General features: G+C 35.7%; 1 protein-coding gene across 4 annotated transcripts in view; it reads right to left on the bottom strand.

Moving 5' to 3' along the window:
* Positions 1-8,302: 8,302 nt before the first annotated feature.
* The window catches only part of LOC5568997 (nose resistant to fluoxetine protein 6), a 34,525-nt gene continuing 22,564 nt past the window's right edge, over positions 8,303-20,263 (bottom strand). For 3 of the 4 annotated variants that reach the window (XR_002502457.1, XM_021853879.1, XM_001652595.2), the window contains 9 exons: positions 19,506-19,781; positions 16,074-16,153; positions 15,907-16,006; positions 12,659-12,927; positions 12,404-12,598; positions 12,054-12,223; positions 11,200-11,376; positions 8,877-9,073; positions 8,303-8,592 (listed from right to left, as the gene is read on the bottom strand). Coding sequence is in view for 2 of the 4 variants with exons in the window: in XM_021853879.1 (XP_021709571.1) it covers positions 8,482-8,592; positions 8,877-9,073; positions 11,200-11,376; positions 12,054-12,223; positions 12,404-12,598; positions 12,659-12,927; positions 15,907-15,951 (1,164 nt within the window). In the remaining 2 variants the exon portion in view is untranslated. The remainder of the gene's footprint in view (positions 8,593-8,876; positions 9,074-11,199; positions 11,377-12,053; positions 12,224-12,403; positions 12,599-12,658; positions 12,928-15,906; positions 16,007-16,073; positions 16,154-19,505; positions 19,782-20,263) is intronic. The other variant, XR_002502458.1, reaches the window with a different exon arrangement.

Below are 20,263 nucleotides of genomic sequence, written 5' to 3'. Positions count from 1 at the left end.
CCAGCCAAGCAACCGCTGTGAATTTGACGTTTCACCAGTCTTACCAACACAAAGGCAAATCACCTCCTTTGATTGGTTTGCTGGCGACGATTTTTTCAGTCTGATCGAAAGTTGGCGGCGCGTTTTGTTGTGAAAGAAACAGACAATACACTGAACGAAATCTCCCGCCATCAATTGAATGATTTTTGCCTCATCCTAGCCCCATACCTATTTTCAGACATAATCAAGATGATTTTCATCGCTGTCAAAATCATTTGTTTACAAATTGCATCGCATGAAAATCATCCAGTCTAAAAATGATTTATGTTCAAGTAAAATATGCCTAAAATTTAATGATTATCACACACAAATGTAAACAACCCACATTGATTTCTATTTTATGATTTACAAGAAATTAAACTGATAATAAGTAATCACCCAATGTCGAAAAATCATTATTTATTTTGATCAGTATGGGAATACATATAAAAATCTGTGAAATATATGCAACGGAGCGGATGGATTAGGCTTCTTAACAATCAACACACTATTGAGCTACCTGTGATATACCTGCTTGAAGCGATCATTAAGTGTCCGCGGCGATGAGTTGTTCGTGGTCACCTTGATAATAATTAACAGATTGGAAGTGAATATATTTGAGAATACTTCCATAAAAAGGGATAATTACCTGAGAAACCCGCGAAGAAATGCCAAGTCCCGCTGCTGCCGCCATATTTTTGTTTTGATTGACAAGGATGATTTCAATTCTTGGATCATTTGCTATCCAAATGAAGTTTCAAACTATATTTGAATGATTTTTGGTTTGGGACATGGAAGAAATGAAAATCCATCATAAATTGGGTGTTGTTCATTTGTGTTGTTGAAGTTCAACTATCAACACATTGTCATTCGGATATGTACTGAAAGTCGTCATAAAATTGGATGATTTTTGTTCAACAGTTGGCGGATGCATCATATTGTTTAATAATCATTCAAAATGAGGAATATGAAGATTTTCAACCATGTGAATTACAAATCATTCAATTTAAGGTATGAGCTTTTGTTCAGTGTACGTTTCTCGATACTTTGGAAACAGTTTTGTCGGCATAAAGCTGTGTTGGGCAAAATTTGAATCTAGATGACGCTACTATGGATAAAAGCATATGCATGAAAAGCTGTAAAAACATTCTACTCAGCCGGTTTTATGCTGTTCATTCATGATATTGAACGAAATTCCCAAAAGCCCCCTTTAAATCCTTGTTTTTGAATCCTTTCATTGAATTCTGAGCTGTCAGCAATTTTCATGAACAAAATCACTTTAAAAGCCCCGAGATTGCGGTGCATTGAAGTTTAGCTACATCATAAATTATGTCGAAAAAACTGTAACTATTGTAAAAAATCTACTCAGCCTCAGAGTGTGCAGGTCGTATCGACTCCTAATTTGTTTTGGAATTGTTTGCGGAATTCCAAAATTTGCCCAAAACACTTGAAAAAATAACAACGGCGAAAACAAATAATACAAAATTTGAAAACTTTCTCAAAGGATATTTTTATGATGTCACCGTGGGCCGTAAAAAAAACTCGCTCGCCAAGAAGTTCCGATTTCATTTTTTTTAGTGCCAATTTCTGCGTTGAAGTGCTGTTATTTTGCGAAAATTTTAAATCTAGGTGTCGCTACTGTGTATAAAAACCAAAATGCTTTGGATTTCCAACCATTTTTGTCTACAACAGCGACATCTGGATCCGATTTTTTTCTAAAAGCTTTCAAAGTTCTACTTAGAAATGCAAATTTTTCGATTTATTCGAACGATGAAGCGACGCGATACGACTTCGTCGGTGCTGCAAATAGTTAGTAGGGTTTCGTTCTACTTCGTCGTAAGACCTACTATTCGTCGTATCAAACTTAAAATGTTCCACTACGGCGCATATTCCAACTTACCTGCAACATAGATTCATTTTCCAAATGTAATTTTGTGAAAGCTTTTATGATTCGTCCACCTGTACACCAAAAATGCAATGAAACTACTGTATTTCGATAAATAACTTCAGTTCAATTATCCACTTTACACTTTTTCACCGACATCGCATGGACGAACACGATTTGAGAGAAATGCTTAGCGATCGTCATCAGTCACACCACTTTCCAACACAAGTTTCTACCCGCCCCCGTGGGTGACTTACTTCGCCGGGCACTTATTTTCACTATGGAAAACCTTCGTACTTCTTCACTGAAGGATTTAATTCCAATCACACGCCGTAAATCTTCAATAAATCACCAAATTTTACGAAATTTCCTTAACCGCCGCGTATAATTGAGAATGTAAACAAAGTTTAATCCGTCGTACTGAGAAAAAAAAGCTTGTGCGCATCAATGTGTGCGCGACGCTCGACGTATAAATACGATTCCTTTGATTGTGTTGTTTTCGCTGTACTGTGAGCAAATGCCATAATGTACGGTCAAAAGCAATTGTGTTCATATGTTTGGGCTGAATTTTGATGACGAACAATTAATTTTAAAGGAAATTAGTATATTCCATCATGCTGAAGGGAATGCCCGTAGATCTATATATTCTAGTAAAACATTTTATTATAGCATTGATGTATTGTGTTTTAACCACTCAATACATCATAGTGAGCCGTAAGTTGTGAGACGAATCTGGAAACTGATTGCGACGGAGTTGAAAACGATACGACGGATTGAGAATACGGTAAGATGCATTTTCTTTGCATTATTTCCAAAAAGAGATCAAGATTTATCAAAATGTTATTGTACAATGCTAAAGCCGTTTTGAGAAAGAATTGTTTGGCATCGGTTTGTATCAGCATCATTCACTGCAATACTGGGAAAATTGCAGTTCTCACGATCTATGCTTAATACGATGGATACTAGCACATCACCCTAGTAGCGCTGTTGTCACAAAACTGATTTTAATTTTTGGTTTTCATTGTTTGTTCAATGCCTTGTCGTTGTTTATGTTTTTATAATTAAACTTTGATGCCCGGTACTCAGGCATCAGTTCGTGGCAAACACGTTCTGATGCAGCAATTTTCTCAGTTAATTTTGTATCTTCTGAAAAATAAAAATGTAGGCTCCAATTTTTTCCAATGATTTTGAACGAATTGATGCCTTTAGTGTTTGTGCAAAATTTGAATCTCTCCGCTAGCTTTCACTGCAACTGCGGCGCCAGTATTGTTTTTTACGAAAATTTTAAATCTAGGTGTCGCTACCGTGTATAAAAACCATTATGCTTTGGATTTCCAACCATTTTTGTCTACAGCAGCGACATCTGGATCCTATTTTTTTTCTTAAAGCTTACAAAGTTGTAGAAAAATTCTACTTAGAAATGCAATTATTAGATTACCTGCAGCAATTGGATTACTTCCACAGTTTTCTCAGTTAATTTTGTATAGGGATCGAACTTCAAATATCTTTTGAATGGAAGCTTTAATCAAAAAAATCAGATGTGGGTTGTGTACAAGACACGACCGCATGACGTTAACTACGCCAAGTGATTTTCTACATTTGAATTTTAGTCGATTGTCATAGTTGCAGCCTTCCTTTAGTTCAAACTCTAACATAATATCGTAACGGTCGCAACATTATAGATTTTCAATGGGTAACGCACATGCGCTAGTGTCTATGCACGAAAAATCGCTAAAAGGTAACGCGAAAAATATTTGTATGGCGAAATGGATCTAACAAATTATTATTCAAAATTGGGAACTTTTTTCGAAAAAATATTTGGTACCGGTTGTACGTAATGATAATGACTACCACGCCTACCAAATATTTTTTCGATTAATGCTTTCAATTACGAGAAATTTGAAGTTAGATGCCTTTCCCCATACAAAATAAAACGAGAAAACTTCTGCTGATCAACTGTGGATAAGAGCAAAGCAGGTAATTCATTGACACCCAGTATTTTGCCGTAAGACGTAGTTAACGTCAAAAGAAGAATGAGCGAAGAAGCAGAAATTGGTCTGCTTTTATAGTGTGCTTCCCAACCCACGTGTTTGAACGTGTTTGGTTGCGTAAGAAAGGGTTCGACATTTTCACAATTTTCGACAGTCTAATTTCATGATTTTGAACGAAAATTCCCAAATTGATGCCCCCTTAAAATCCTTGTCTTTGAATCCTTTCTGATTCTGATTTATAGCTGTCAGCTATTCGTCATGATTTTGAACGAAATTCCCAAATTGATGCCCCCTTATACCTTGGACAGACATCTGATACATGTACCATGGTACAAGTTGTCAAGAAAATTATTCCAAGGCTATCTTGAATGAAGACAATTATCAGTATGGAACCCATTTCAAGATAATTGTACCATGGTACGTATACCACAAGTGTGTCATAAGTCGGAAAATCCTTGTCCACTTAAAACAAATAAAATTGCGTAAAAGCTACGATTTTCATCCTGGGAGCTCGGTTAAGTTTTGTTTTATTGTGTTGTGCAAAATTTGAATCTAGGTGACGTTACTGTGGATAGAAACATCTACGTATTGGATTTTTAGCTACTGCAGCGATATCTACATCATAAATTATGTCGAAAAAACTGTAACTAAAAAAATAAATTCTACTCAGCCGTGGTTCTTGCCGTTTGGAATATTTTCATATTAATTTTTGTGTCGCTACATGCGGAATTCAAAAATTTGCCTTGCACTTGAAAAAATGACAACAAAGATTTTTTAATGACGTCACCGTGGTCGAAAAAAAAACTCGCTCATGTTGTTGGGCTCTGCACAAAAATCATCCAGTATCAACAACGGCAAAATCCCAGTGCAAAACGGCAAAAGCCCCATTTTCATTTTCGCGTTCTCCGCCAGTTCCGATTGCGTTTCTTTAAAATTTCAATTTTATTTTACGAAAATTTTAAATCTAGGTATCGCTACTGTGTTCAAAAACATTTCCACCCATTTTTATCTACAGCAGCGACATCTGGATCCTATTTTTTTCTAAAAGCTTTCAAAGTGGTAGAAAAATTCTACTTTTTTCAATTTTTCATTTTATTCGAACGATGAGGCGACGCGATACGACTTCGTGCTACAATGCTAGGGGAAGACGGGGTAAGAGCGCCCGCCGGGTAAGACGGGCCACCTTCAGTTTGACATGAAAATGGCAATTTTCTTAAAAGTTCACCAAGCACTTTCCATAAAGACAAGATTTTTGACATTCCGGAGCATTTAGTGTGATATTTACATTAAATTTTTCATAACAAATGTCAAGAACAAAGTTTTTGCTCGTCGATATTGAATTTGATCTAAATTTAACAGATGCTCACTTAAGGATTTCGGAAGGGATTTTTTTGGAAAAACATAAAAAATTACCCGTCCATGTTTTAACAGAAATGTGAAATATGCTTCGGTGAAGTGGAATATGAATTGTAAATATTAAGCTTTGAAATAAGGCCATAGTTGTGAAAATTGCGCAAGCGGGGTAAAACCGACCACTGTTGACGGGGTAAGACCGCCACCCCTAATTTATATCAAATAACTGTGTAAACCATATTTAAAGTTGTAACTACGTTGTACATAACTGTTCAAGTGAAATGGAATTAGCCATTTCTGGTCATTCCCAGTTCATCCCATCGTCGCGCCGTTCAAATTACGGCGATTATCGCAACAATGGGTGTTTCAAGGTAATAATAAGTACATATTTAAGTTTTTTGAAATAATTAACCCTGAAAATGATTCAATATCCACGTTAATCAATGTAGAATTCTTAAAACATTATACTTTTTTGAATCACAGGGAACTGATACTTTTTTTTTGCAAAATTGTGTAGGGGAAGACGGGGTAAGACCGCCCGCCTAAGCAATAAATCATTTTTCGTTGCAGCATGTCGTTTTTTAAAGCCTTAGGCATGATAAAAAAATGCCACAGGTGTTGTAATTGTGGAAATTTAATTATTTCTTGAAGCTTCAAAAAGTGATGTCTTATCACGATTATTTTAAGCGACGGGGTAAAACCCCCCACCCACAGGGTAAAAGCGACCACCACGATTTTCGTACACAATTTTTCGAAAAAATATATCAGTTCCCTGTGATTCTAAAAAGTATAATGTTTTATGAATTCTACAGTGATTAACGTCGATATTGAATCATTTTTAGGGTTAAATAATTCAAAAACCTTAGGTACATACTTATCATTACCTTAAGAAACCCATATTTTGGAAAAAATATGCGGATTCGGCTTTAATTTTTGGAACTATGGCTTTATTTCAAAGCTAAATATTTACAATTTATTTTTTACTTCACTAATGCATATTTCAAAATTCTGTTCAAACATGGACGGGTAATTAGTAATGTTTTACAATAAAAATCCCTTCCGAAACCCTTAAGTGAGCATCTGTTAAATTTAGATCAAATTCAATATCGACGAGTAAAAACTTTGTTCTTGATATTTGTTATGAAAAATTTAATGTAAATATCAAACTAAACGGTTCAAAATGTCAAAATTCTTGTGTTCATGGAAAGTGCTTGGTGAACTTTTAAGAAAACCGTCATTTTCTTCCCAAACTGAAGGTGGTCTGTCTTACCCCGGCGGGCGCTCTTACCCCGTCTTCCCCTACGAAAATCGTGGTGGTCTTACCCTCTTACCCCGTGGGTGGGCGGTTTTACCCCGTCGCTAAAAATAATCGTGATAAGACATTACTTTTTTAAAGCTCCAAGAAATAAATATTTTTTAGAAATACAACACCTGTGAAATTTTTTGATCATGCCTAAGACTTCAAAAAACGACATGCCGCGTGGAAAAAGGATTTATTGATTCTTGATTTTGACATATGAATTAAATTGCTTGGGCGGGCGGTCTTACCCCGTCTTCCCCTACCTGCAGCAATGGATTACTCCCACAGTTTTCTCAGCTAATTGTGTATGGGGAAAGGGATCTAACTTCAAATATCTTTTGATCTTTAATCAAAAAAATATTTGGTAGGCTTGATAGCCGTCATCATTTCGTACAACAGGTACCAAATATTATTGCAAAAAATAGTACCCAGAAATAATTCGTTAGATGCATTTCGCCATACAAATATTTTCCGCGTTACTTTTTAGCGATTTTTCGTGCATAGACACTTAGTGCATGTGCGTTACTATGTGGAGAGTAGCGATCAGGCAATGCATGTAACCCATTTTTAATATATGTAATATCGACACATGAATATTAGAATCTATCTTGAGGAAACTTCTGCTGATCAACTGTGGACAAGAGCAGGTAATCCATTGTCAAAATTTTTACAGTGATATGAATTGAGTTCCTGAAGCTCAAACAGCTTGAAATTAATGTCGAGTCGAGTCTAGTACACGACACTGAAGACGGCCTTACAGTTGAGGTCGAAATACGCGTATCTGTCAAAGGATACAAACTCTAGTGGAATTAAATGGTATAGTACTAAATTCGATTTTTTCCTCTACTTGAAATTAATATTTTATCGATAATACAGTGAAGCTGTATGAAAAATATTCAACGGTTGCGAAATGGTTAAAAAGCGCCTTCCGAAGATGTTATACAGCTACATGTTTAAGCTGCCAACACAGCTTAAAAATAGCTGAATAGATTTGTCAGATTTATTGGAAAACGAATCGCATAAAAGTTTTCGTTCGTATGTACAGCAAATTTACTCAGCATAAAACTGTATAAATAAAGCTTCGAAAATGTTTATATCTGCACTAAATGTTAGTTGGGACGCCTCTGGTTGTGAGATGTGGATCCCATGGAATTTAAAATGATCGTTTAAAAGGGTTTGTTCACAAATTTCATAACGTAATATGGCAATTACCGGCTCCCACTCACCCCCCCTCGTAACGGATTTTGTTTGAATATGTTTGAAATTTTTTATGAGCTGTAACATTTTCCGGATACCCACCCACCCCCGTCAGCGTTATGAAACTTGTGAATGGGCCCAAAACATGGTCGATGGATGTTTCGGCAGTGTTACGTCTGTATGTCTGTGCTAATACAAACCATTTGAAAATTAAACAAACGTTTATGTGCCACGTAATCTCAAACGTCCAAATCTTACAACAATGAATCATTAGAATAACCAAAATGGACGCTGTGAAAAGCATAGATAGCGCTACCGTAGTTTTGTGTTTTTGACAGAACAGCAATACTGTCACAAGGTTAAATCACATACGTTGACTCCTTTGTTTTAGTGCGATTAGTACCGAAAGAGTTGCCTTCAATGATCGATTGAGATACGGCTTTGAAATAATTGCGAAATTAAAAACTAATCACCAGATGTTGATAGTGTGAAATGGACGAGGGATTTTGAGGAAAAGTATTGCATCTGTTTGTCTGTGGGTATATTAAACAAAGTTTAAACTCTTAATCATAGGTCATTTATTAAAAAAAACTACTGGAATTCAAAACAAAATAACAGTCTTTTTATACGCTATCACGATCACCTTCCTATGTAATAATCATCAGACCAGATGCTCTTCTTCATGCCACGCGTGATGGTAACTAATGTGTCTTGTAAACGTTTCTTTACAAGCTTGTTTATCTCCTGAACGCCAGTTTCAGCAATTTCACAACAGGAGCTTCAAATATTAACGAAACAAAATACGCCAGAATGAAAGATAGTACAGCATTTCCGAAAAACATGGTAACCTGGAATTGATATAAAAACATACATTACATTTGTAACCCTTATGTTTACAACATTTTCTGTCTGTTTGTATATGGTATTAGTATAATGATTGAATCAAAATGTGCAAAAATGTATACAAAAACCGTACCATAGCGAGGCGAAGTATGGAGCTAATGGTAATAAAATGATGCTGCTAGTAGATAGGCTATTAATACAAAATATGTAAACAAGTATTTATTTCAAAGCCTACTGAAAAATACTAATTAACTTATTTTCAAATTTAACGAATTATATTTACACTTACCACAATCACATGCTGCAAATGCATAGGTGCTTCCATTTGGAACGACGTAGCCATCATTACCACTGGGTGCAACAAATATGCACAATAAGATAGTCTACTCAGAGGAAAAATTGCTTGGTATGATAGTATATTATTGATTGGTGTAGCATATCCCCAGCAGCACGACAATGTAATCCAAATGAGAGCAACTCCCCACGCTGAAAAAAAGGTTTTGATTATTCGGTTAAAATATAATAGTAAGTATACTGCTTCGCGACTAAAAATGGGTGAACCAACGTGCGAAGTTCGATTTTAACCAACTTCGCCGCATCGCGAGTCACTTCGCTATAGTGCGCATCTATGCCTCCCGCCGTGTGCATTAAGCGCACTATTGAGAATCGATTTGCGACGCGGCGAAGTTGGTCAAAAAGCAAACTTCGCACGTTGGTTCACCCATTTTTAGTCGCGAAGCAGTATATAATTAATCAAAAGAGTCCTCGTAACTGTTTATAATTACAGTGCAGTAATGATTCCGTCGATCATTGGGCAAAGCAGTTTTAGGTCATTCGTAAATAAAATTAATTTTGTTTTGGTTCATCGGCCATGCTAATTGTAAATATCTAATATCCAGCTTCAAATCCACTAGAATTCTACAAGAAATTCCCAGGATTCCACTATTAACTCCTAGAAATCCCTGGGACTCTTGCTAGGAATTCCCAGGATTTCACTAGGAATCCTCAAGATCCCGCTATGAAATCCTTACATCCCGCTATGATACTCCAGGATCCCACTATAAATCTCTAGGATCCTACTAAACATCTCCAGAAAATCCCCAAGAATTCATTAGAAATCTCCTGAATCCCACTAGAAATCTCTAGATCCAAAAAGGAATCCTCAGAATCCCTTTAGAAACTCCATTATTAATCCCCAGGATCCTGCTAGGAATCTCTAGGATTCCGCTAGGAATCTCTACGATCTCGCTAGTAATCTCTAAGATCCCGCCTCAAAATTTATGGATTCCACTAGGAATCCCCAGGATTCCACTAGGAATCCCCAGGATTCCAAGGGATCCCCAAGATCCTCAAGGGATCGCCAGGATTCCGCTTTGAATGTTTTCACTAGATTTCTCTAGAAGCTACCTATGAATTTCTAGGAATCCGTTAGAAATCCCCAGTATCTAGCTTGGAATCGTGTTTAGAATCCTTAACACAGCATCCTGCTTGGAATCTTCAGAATCTTGTTAAGAGTATTCAGGATCATGAAGTAAAAATCTTCATGATTATTTTGAGAATCACCAGGATCCTGGAAGGAATCCCCTGAATTCAGGCAGAAAAGATTCTGTTAGGAATCCTTTGTATCCCCCTTGAAATCCTTAGGATTACACTAAGCATCTCTAGGATCTCGTTGAATTATTCGGGACACCATTGGGGTTTTTTTTTATTATCGTACAAATTGGGCCGAAGGGTCTCAGATTTTCATGAAACTTTTTCCACAGGCAGGGCTCATGGATACATGAATAAAAAAAAATTGAGAAAAATTCAGGGTCGCCTATTTTTCCGGAAAACTCAGGTGGAAATTTTTTGTTTTCCCTTGACACTACTTACGTTGAAAAATCATAACTCAAGAACGAAGCATTGTAGAAACGAAGTTTTTATATGAAAATTTAAGCAAATTTTCTAAAAAATCCAAAAAAAATATGAACTGGAACTCCACGAGTTCGGGCATAGTTTTTCCGGCTTTTCTTTACGAATTTTCCCAACGGTGTAAAACTAAAAGGTGGAAAACTTTTTCCAGTTCATATTTTTTTTTTGGATTATTGAGAAAATTTGCTTAAATTTTCATATAAAAACTTTGTTTCTACGATGCTTCGTTCTTGAGTTATGATTTTTCAAAGTAAGTAGTGTCAAGGGAAAACAAAAAATTTCCACCTGAGTTTTCCGGAAAAATAGGCGACCCTGAATTTTTCTCAATTTTTTTTTATTCATATATCCATGAGCCCTGCCTGTGGAAAAAGTTTCATGAAAATCTGAGACCCTTCGGCCCAAACCCGTACGGTAATAAAAAAAAATCCCCCATTAAAACATCTCAAAATTCTTCTCTCTTAAAGAACTCTCTCCGTTTAAAATCTTCAGAATCTCTTACAATCTGCAAGGAAAACACATAACTTCCGGAAGAAAATTAAAAAGATCTCGCTGGAAACACTTATCTACATCCCGGCATGCTTATGTTTCTGTGCTCTTTTTCCTATTCTTAAAAATCTGAATATTTATAAAGTGTTGGATTTTGATTGTTATAAACAATATTTGAACATTTACGAAGACTCTATGGTAATTATAATACTTACCTGTATGGCCAAGGCTCACGTACAAAGCCGTCATGGGGACAGAAAGCACACCGTCCCATACTCCGAAAACCAATACGAAGAGTATTAGAAGCGAACAAGCCCAGAGGAGTATGTTGATTAACATTGGTACCTTAGGTGGCGTTTTCTTGAAATGAAGAATATATCCAGTTAACATGCCTAAAAAAAATAAAAATAAAATATCGCCAAAAATATGAGTTTTAAAATGCAGATTCGGTGTCTTGCAATAACGAGATTACTTGCAACTTGTATGTAGAGTGATATCGTTATTTGTCCATATTTTTGCGATTACACGTGTAATTTAATTGTAATTAAATATTATGAATTCTAAAGGCAATTAGTATGTCTCACTTTGTTTCATAATTTTTTTGGTATTGTTTACTATTTTTTTTCCCTAAAATTGCGATATTTAAAACATACTCGCCTGTTTTTATATATCCGTTATATTACATGACCCACCATATTCCAGCGCGTTAAGTTAATTATGATGAGCTTTTCGATTTAGATTGAGTAAAGCCAATCATATTCAAGTGTATAGCTTATCCGTTGCATACTTTAAGGAGTTTAGAGCATCTTCAAAGTCGTTTAACCACTGTTTTTATGATTAATCATTGATACATTATTAAATGCTCGAAAGTATGCAGTAAACGCCTTGAAGTATGCAATAAATGCGTTGTACACAAGATAAAGATGAATGTTACTCATGATTAACAAAACATTTCTTATAATAATCTTTAAGTTAGGTATTTATAGCAAATTTAACACATTTTTAATCATTAGCGCTCTGTCATATTCATAGATATAAAAATACAAAGATCAAGATTGACTTCACTTACCAATTATGTACGGAGTGATTCTTTGCCATGGCTTGTCATAGAGCACATCAAATGATTCAAAAGGTTCTGCAACCTTATACGTATAGTTGAAATGAATGGAAAGGAAAATAGATATTGCCCATGAACAAACCATCAACAAGCCCAATATGAAGGCTGACGTTTTCATGTATCTAAAAAACAGGTTACAACAAATATTAGAAAGCTAAAACAAATCATGAGTTTCAGCATTTTAGTTAAACGTAGATTAACCGAAAACTGGATAGAAATGAAAATATTATATGATATTTTTAAGGGACTTATTAAGGTAAATTTTGGCACATAGGTATAATATCTATATAATTTTTACTAACCTTGACGATACTGTTAATATGATTATTGCAACAACGTAAAATTGCATATCATTTGCTAAGTACCAGGACCATATCATACACATTTCACTAAATGAATACCAATTGTTGATGTATAATATATTACGCCACCAGTACTTATTACATGTTATGTGATCAATTATTCCTGGTGTGAACACAGATCTTCCATATGTCCATCTGAAATGGTAAATTTTTATGAATGGTTGCTCCAATAAATCAATTATATAAAAGAATTACTTGAGGGCGAGTTCGTTGAATATGATCACGAATAAATAGGCAGGTGTGAGCCTAATGAAGCGGTAAAGTATTGATAGAAATATATTTGAACAAGCCGTTGAGTTGAATAGATGTGTGGTGTGTTTTTCATTTGACGGTTCATTTTTAGCAGAGCGAAAATACAGCACAACGATCAGTACACCACTGATGAAGAAAAACGTGTCCACGGAAAACGTAGCGTTTCCCACCACTTGATAGCTGAAAGATCGTTCAGTGATTTTTCTTGCAACCTGAAAACATAAATATAATAAATAAATAGGATCGGAGTTCCCTTAGTAGATGATGTAAAAATAATGCCGCTGGTTTTGTTTTCCGAATATTTGTTCCTTAGCTTTGCGGCTATTGATACATCCGAAGGTCTTGTTGCACAAAGCAGTACTTCGTGCAACATTCTCATCAGATGATGATGGTGTGAAATGGGCGATGGATTTTAAAGGAAATTGTCCTAAGTGCTTGTCTGCGATGTAACCATTACTGTTGGAAAACTAAGCCTGTGGGTGTTTGAAATGTTGTGTAAGCTTATTAATAAGGTGGTGTAGAAAATAGGGGTTAAACGCAAACCCTTCAAAAAATATTATCGTGTCTTTTACCAGAAAAAAAGGTAAAGCTTACACATCCTTCTTTGAATGGAGTTCAAGTTCAATTATCGGAAGAAGTTAAACACCTTGGAGATCCTTTGGATAATACATTGAACTGGAACTCTCATCTGAGCAAGGTCATAAGTAAGGGTACTAATGCCCTATGGGTCTGCAATAAAGTCCTAGGAAAAACTTGGGGACTGCGACCTAATATGGTAAACTGGATTTATTCAGTTCGCCATACGCTCTTGTTCACAGTTGATCAGCAGGAGTTTTCTCATTTTATTTTGTATGGGGAAAGGCATCTAACTTCAAATATCTTGTGAATGAAAGCTTTAATCGAAAAAAATATTTGGTAGGCGTGATAGCCATCATCACCACGCACAACCGGTACCAAATATTTTTTCGAAAATAGTTCCCAATTTTGAGAAATAATTCGTTAGATGCATTTCGCCATACAAATATTTTTCGCGTTACCTTTTAGCGATTTTTCGTACATAGACACTAGCGCATGTGCGTTACGGTGTGGCGAGTAGCGAATCAGGGCATGCATGTAACCCATTGTAAAACCACGGATACATCCAAGCAAGCAAAAAGATTCATAAAAAACAGTCTAGAAAAAGCCCGGGCTTAACTGGCTTAAGCCTGGGCCCGGATAATAACTGGCCTGATGACCGGTCACTGCCCAAGTAGGTATAATCTTAAGGTGAAACGTCTCGGAATCCAAAGATGGCCGTCACAATGGCCGACTTGTGCCCCTACTCACGTTTTCAAAGCCACTAAACTGGAGAAATAGTTGGCAAACGTTTCTGATCTTCTTATTGTAAGCTTTCTGCTAGTGCACAAAGTCAAAATAAAAAGTTGGCTGTTGTTGTATGCTTTCTTCGCGAGATTTGTGCCTTCGAAGTTCCAGTGCAATCTTAGCAGTTGATTTCAAACTGTGTCACCTTAAAAAGATAGGAAAAATCCAATCCTCTGAATGTCGTTTTTGTCAAGCTGAAAACGAAACTGCTGAGCATTGCTTAATCAAAGAATGTTAACATTTGGAAAAATACAGAGTCCTTGGAAATTTGGCAAGGTATACCTAATAGGTCAAGAGACTATATAAAACGAGTTGTGCCAAGTTCCAAGGGAAATTGCTTACATTAGGCGTATTGTGCTGATTTTCATAGTTCATAGAAAGTATGAGCACAACTTTGATAACGTGAACCATAGTATTTTTTAAACAAACAAATATTTTTATGATTTTGTATTTTTCCTTGTGACATTTAAAATACTGATTGTGAAAACTTTGTTTGATAAAATAACCTTTAAAATTGATTTTTTTAATTTTAGAAAATTATTTCTTATCTAGCCATAGCCAGCACATACCATATATTGAGTAATGTTCCACAAGAACTTTTGTTCAACATTTTATCCGGTTTTGCTAGACACCGCACAGGACGGTAAGTACTTTATGACCTAGCTCAAAATTCGTACAACAATGTCGCTCAAATATGCCATACTTTCGGGAACACCCTATAATCCATTTCAGAGGCAGAGCCTGGTTCTCAGCTTAGTTTCTTATGAGCACTTACACAGAGAACTTTCCTTGCCGATTGACCATTTTACATGTGTATATCGTGCCCTGGGAAGTCACGAAAAGATCCTCGATCGTTTGGATTTTAACTCACGACCTTCAACTTGGTATTGCTAAATAGCTGCGCGTTTATCGCTATGGCTATCTGGACCCCAACAAGTTTTATGAAATATTAAATTCACTCTTAAAAGAAATGAAAATTACTGTAGATGTAATTAATGTTATGACTGAAAGACACATGATGCACGACACAAACACGTGTTCTTGAAGATGTATTGAAAGAAAAATGTTATATCACATGTTTAAGGCCACAAAACCGATGGCATTCGGGGATGAACCAGCCTCGGCATGAATTTCTGCATAATAAAGATTTAATAAACCCAACGATGGCACTATGATCAACATTTCCAGAATCAGACACTATCGTATTTAAAATTTGACACAAATTTACATCACACTGATCGCTTCTTTTATGTGCATCCAAAATGTTTAAAATCACATAATCTTTTGAGACTGTCATTAGAAATTCAAAGCGTATGCTGAAAAAAATCAACAAAATACTTATTTTGTAGAAATAATGTATATACAATATCTTAAATCCTAACGGTGGTACAACAAAAAAAAATTAATATAATGATCATTTTACTCTCCCTTTGGCATGGGGGTTTTTCTAGGCCGAATTGTCTGAAACTTTGCAATAAGAAGCGCTTCAAAACGTCGCATATTGTGCCCAAGCTCAGCAGTTAAAAAAAAACCCTGCCGAAGGGAGTCAAAAGTGCCAAGAATATCCAAGTAACTACTAAGCCCGCTAATTCGCCTTTTTGGACATATGGGGCTACTAGATGGCTAATCTACGATGTCAACTTCTATAATAGCACTATATTAGCATGCTGGGCGAATTAAACCGTTATTTGATTACTTGGGTAGGATCCGGTTCCCTATCAAGCTATGATTTATTGAAAATACTGTGATTTTATTTCGTTATTGATATGTTGATGATGTTTTGTTCAAGATATTAAATTTTATGCAAATCATGCATTTTTAAAACTTACCCGGTTTTCTCCAACGGCAAACAACTGCAAATATGTGTGCACCATTATAGTCCAAAGTAATGAATAGAGTCTTAACCCATGAATACATGTAAGAGAAGTCCTGTGAATGAAGGTTATAAAAGGAAAAAGGCATGACTGTATAACAGATCATTATAGAGGAATCTTACCTTATTTGCCGTTTCTACAGATAGAATGGTCTTTGAATTCGATCCAGCAGCAAAACATAGAAGAATTTCCGATATCAGACCTGTTTGAACAATTATTTATTATTAATATTGTACCGTGTGTATAAAAACATCATTATACAGATGCATTAGTAGTTTATTTGATTTCTCAATTTTGCATCTCTGCCTTAACTTCACAGTAGGGTAAAAGCACCGGTTTCGGCTAGCCTTAGAGAAAATGTCAATTAAAATTATAGGGGAAACGGTATTTAAACTACAAATATGTTTCGCCTTCGAAAATATCGTTGGTCAATATAGGCTAACAGAACCAGTTTCGGCCAGAGACTTAACTTTGTTCCTAAATTAACACAAAAGGTTTCATGCTAATTGGCTATGTAAAACGGTGTATCCACTATGGTTACAACTGGCGTATGGTCAAAACCGGTGCATCTACCCTACATGTATGACAAGTTTCCAGTGCCCCTGGTTGACCAAAAATTTTCCTTTCTGCTCAGAAACAACCTGTTTTAAATTCAGTAGAATATTCATTGCGTTAGAAATCAAACATTGTAGTATACCATTTCCCAGGCCATGTAATAAAATCTCTCATTTTTGTTTTTAAAATCTGCTAACAATTTGGATTTTGAAGTAACATAACTAGAATATAATCATTTTAATAAAAATATTATCATACAACATCAATTTTTCTTACCAAATCTAACACTTTGGCGTTTTCCCATTTGGAATAAGCTCAAATTTCAAAATTTGCCATGTTTGTTTCTAGTGGAAGATTTACGATGGAAGACACCTTGTTTATGCTATATCTTTTTTATTTATTAATGAAATCGTAATCGTTAATCTTACCATTCTTCGATGGTATGAAAGACAATTTACACCGTCTTCGCCAAAGGCTGCACAGACTGAACGATCACTATTACATTAGGCAACGGGACAACACGGAACACCCAGTAGCCAGTGATGAATTTTTCGTTTGACGAAAAGTTTCCACTACCGGAGCGGGAATCGAACCCACACCCCGTGACACAATACGCCTAAACGACTGACGCCGCTAAGCCGCCCACGGCACGAAGCCCACAAGGCCTTCCTTAGCGAGTGGATAGAGTCCGCGCTACAAAGCAAACCCGTGCTGAAGGTGTCTGGGTTCGATTCCCGGGTCGGTCCAGGATCTTTTCGTAATGGAAATTTGTTTAACTTCCTTGGGCAGAAAGTATCATCGTACCTGCAACACAATACACGAATACGAAAATGGCAACTTAATCAAAGAAAGCTCTCAGTTAACAACTGTGGAAGTGCTCATAAGAACACTAAGCTGGGAAGCCGGCTCTGTCCCAGTGGGGGACGTTAATGCCAAGTAGAAGAAGGAGGACACCATAATTTTTCCCTTATAAAGTCAGATGATATTTTGATATTCTTGTAATACCAGACATTAAAATGTTTCCGAACAATTTTAATTTATATAAATCATGTAGGATATTTAAATGGTTTACTGAATAGTTCTACTTACAGACAGACATTAAGGTTAGACTCAGTAACTTGTGTAAAACATGGCCGCCATAAATCGTCAAGTGGAAACAAGCTAACAGATGGCCTTAGTGGCGTATGCGTCCCGCCACCACCCCAATCACACTTCGTTGACAGCATGTTCAGTCAATCAAAGCACTAGAAGCCGAGAGTCAATTCCCCAAATGATACCGTTTTGTATGAAGAAAGATCAATGCGAATTCTATTATGTCGAGGTCCAGTGCTAATAACATATTTTTTTTATTGGAAATAACATGGAAATGAGATAGTCCTACCTCAAAGAATGCAACCCGAATTCGAAAATTAAACGTGGTGCTTTTGACAAATTAGACTTCTTTTACAATAAAACCCCATAACACAGCTGATTTCTCATTTCAAAAACAAAAACCCCCGAACTGTGATTAACTTATTTGTAAATTTTCAAACAACGATAACTTTAAACCAATGCGTCTATATACTTCAGGTTTGTTCCTTTTAATAAGTAATAGGTCTCAAAAATATGTCAAGCGTGGAAATAAAGCACTTTTTAGTTATTGAACAGGAAATTTTAGCGCCAACGTAGTTTTTAAGAAAAAAAAAACAGGGCAATTGTAAAAAAAAAAATAATTGTAATAAATTGTAAATTTTAATTTTAAACCGATAATTTGGATAATTTTAATTAGCAGGAAGCGTTATGATTTGGTCTCTTAGCATTTTGGAGTCCTGGCAGGTGTAGAGAAAAAGGTTCCTTTGAAAATTGCTAAGCTCTCATTTCTCTATGAAAAATGGTGCAAAAATCATAACCACAAAAGCGATAATTCAAAAACCCGAAATACTCAAAAGGAAGAAAGACTCAAAGTAACAAAAAACACCATTTATTCAAGGGTACACCAAAAGTTTGTTATTTTTTGACAGATATCGAAACTTGACTTTTTGTTGAAAAAACTTTGATATTTTTTATGTTAATAATGTTAATAAATACAGTTCGTGCTTATAGCATGAATGACTCTATTATTCCACATTTTCACATTTTTGGCACATTAACATGGATAACGGAAAGTTAAAGCATCGTTAAACTGGTGAAAGTTTAGCAGGTTTTATTTTTCTGTTGGTGCAAATTGAATTGTAACCATGTTGAGAATCTTATGGCAAAGGTTGGTACGATGTTTAGTCGAAATTGGAATACTAAGTGCAAATTACTTTTTTTCATGGTACAATGATTTTGAATTTGAATAATTTATACTCAAAATTCAACAACATTTGAAGGGTGGAAATAAAGCTAAGAAAAAAATAACAGGACTTTGAATTTTCCAAGTTAGTTCATCGCAGTCCTTATGAAATCACATAATTTGTGCATATTTTTGGTCATTTTGGGCACGGCCTTATTTAATTGATTCCGATCAAATCTATCTATCTTCTTCTATCTATCTATCTTCTTCTATCTTCTATATAAATAAAAATGGAATGGTGTTTGTATGTCACGAAATGGCTTACGAACGGGTCAACGGATTTGAATGATTCTACTCCGTCGTGTTCGTCAACGGTTCCGACGTGTTTGTGTGTATATAAAATCCCAGGATATTCATTGGGAAATTTAGAAAAACGTGCGTGAACGGAACTGTCATTTCGTATGGGAACGATCAATATCGTTTTTCAACAGCCCTACTTGATGGCTAAAGGAAGTTTGCCGGGACCACTAGATTTAAATAAAATAAATGTAGTAATAATAATTAGTTTTGATGATTCGAAGTAATGATTCCTCAAGGTAGGATCAGTAAGACCCTTGAACTTTAAGTGCTTGCTTTTTTAATATATGTTTGTGTCAATGGAACGCATTATTAATTGTATCTGACGTGTAATTGGTGCGAATCCTAAAAGCATGACGGTGTACTATATATGGTATTAGGGACTTACCCAAAATGTTTTCCGACTTTTGTACCATGTGCAGTGGTGGTGGCCTCTTTATCCGGACCGTCGTCAATATTATTGTTTTGGCTCAAATGATTAAGCTCTAGTGCTTTGGCATCCGATTCGACTAGTTTTCCATTACCTTGAGAGTTTTACATCTTCCGATTTGCTTGTATGCTTCGACCTACTGTTTGTTCTTTGCATCAGCTATTGTTCCTCCAATGAAATTTTCGTAATATGTTGCGAAGATAACAGTAGTTATCAGGGACTATCAGTGTTAAACTGCAATATAAGGTGTTTCATGTATGATAACTATATATAATACTTATAGATAAAGATGATTCGTATATAACTTTGTTATACTAGGGCGATTCAAATTGTAAAAAATGTTCGAAAATCCAATCTCCCATATGCTCTTACCATCCTTACCATAAAAATAATGTTCTGTGAAATTTTCAGCTTCTACACACTTAAATTATTTTACGGATTCCCTGTGAAATCTCAACAGCTGAACAGTTCGGGTAAAATAAATTAACGGAGTACGATAAATTTTTACAGTATTCGGTAAAAATTCACCGGAATCCGTAAAATTCTGACGAAAATACGGTGTTCACCGACTTGTTCAGCTGTTTGGATTACGGGGAAATTCACCGATTTCGGTAAAATGAGCTTAGTGTGTAGGTGGTGATTTAAAGGTGGCCGAAAGACAATGTAGGTTGATATGGAAATTACTTTGGAGAAAATTTGAGATACACACTCCCAAA

This window comes from Aedes aegypti, chromosome 3, assembly GCF_002204515.2.
Source record: "Aedes aegypti strain LVP_AGWG chromosome 3, AaegL5.0 Primary Assembly, whole genome shotgun sequence".
In the NCBI taxonomy this organism is placed as follows: Eukaryota; Metazoa; Arthropoda; class Insecta; order Diptera; family Culicidae; genus Aedes; species Aedes aegypti.
The sequence above is the reverse complement of the archived record's forward strand: the minus strand, read 5'-3'. Positions and strand labels throughout refer to the sequence as shown.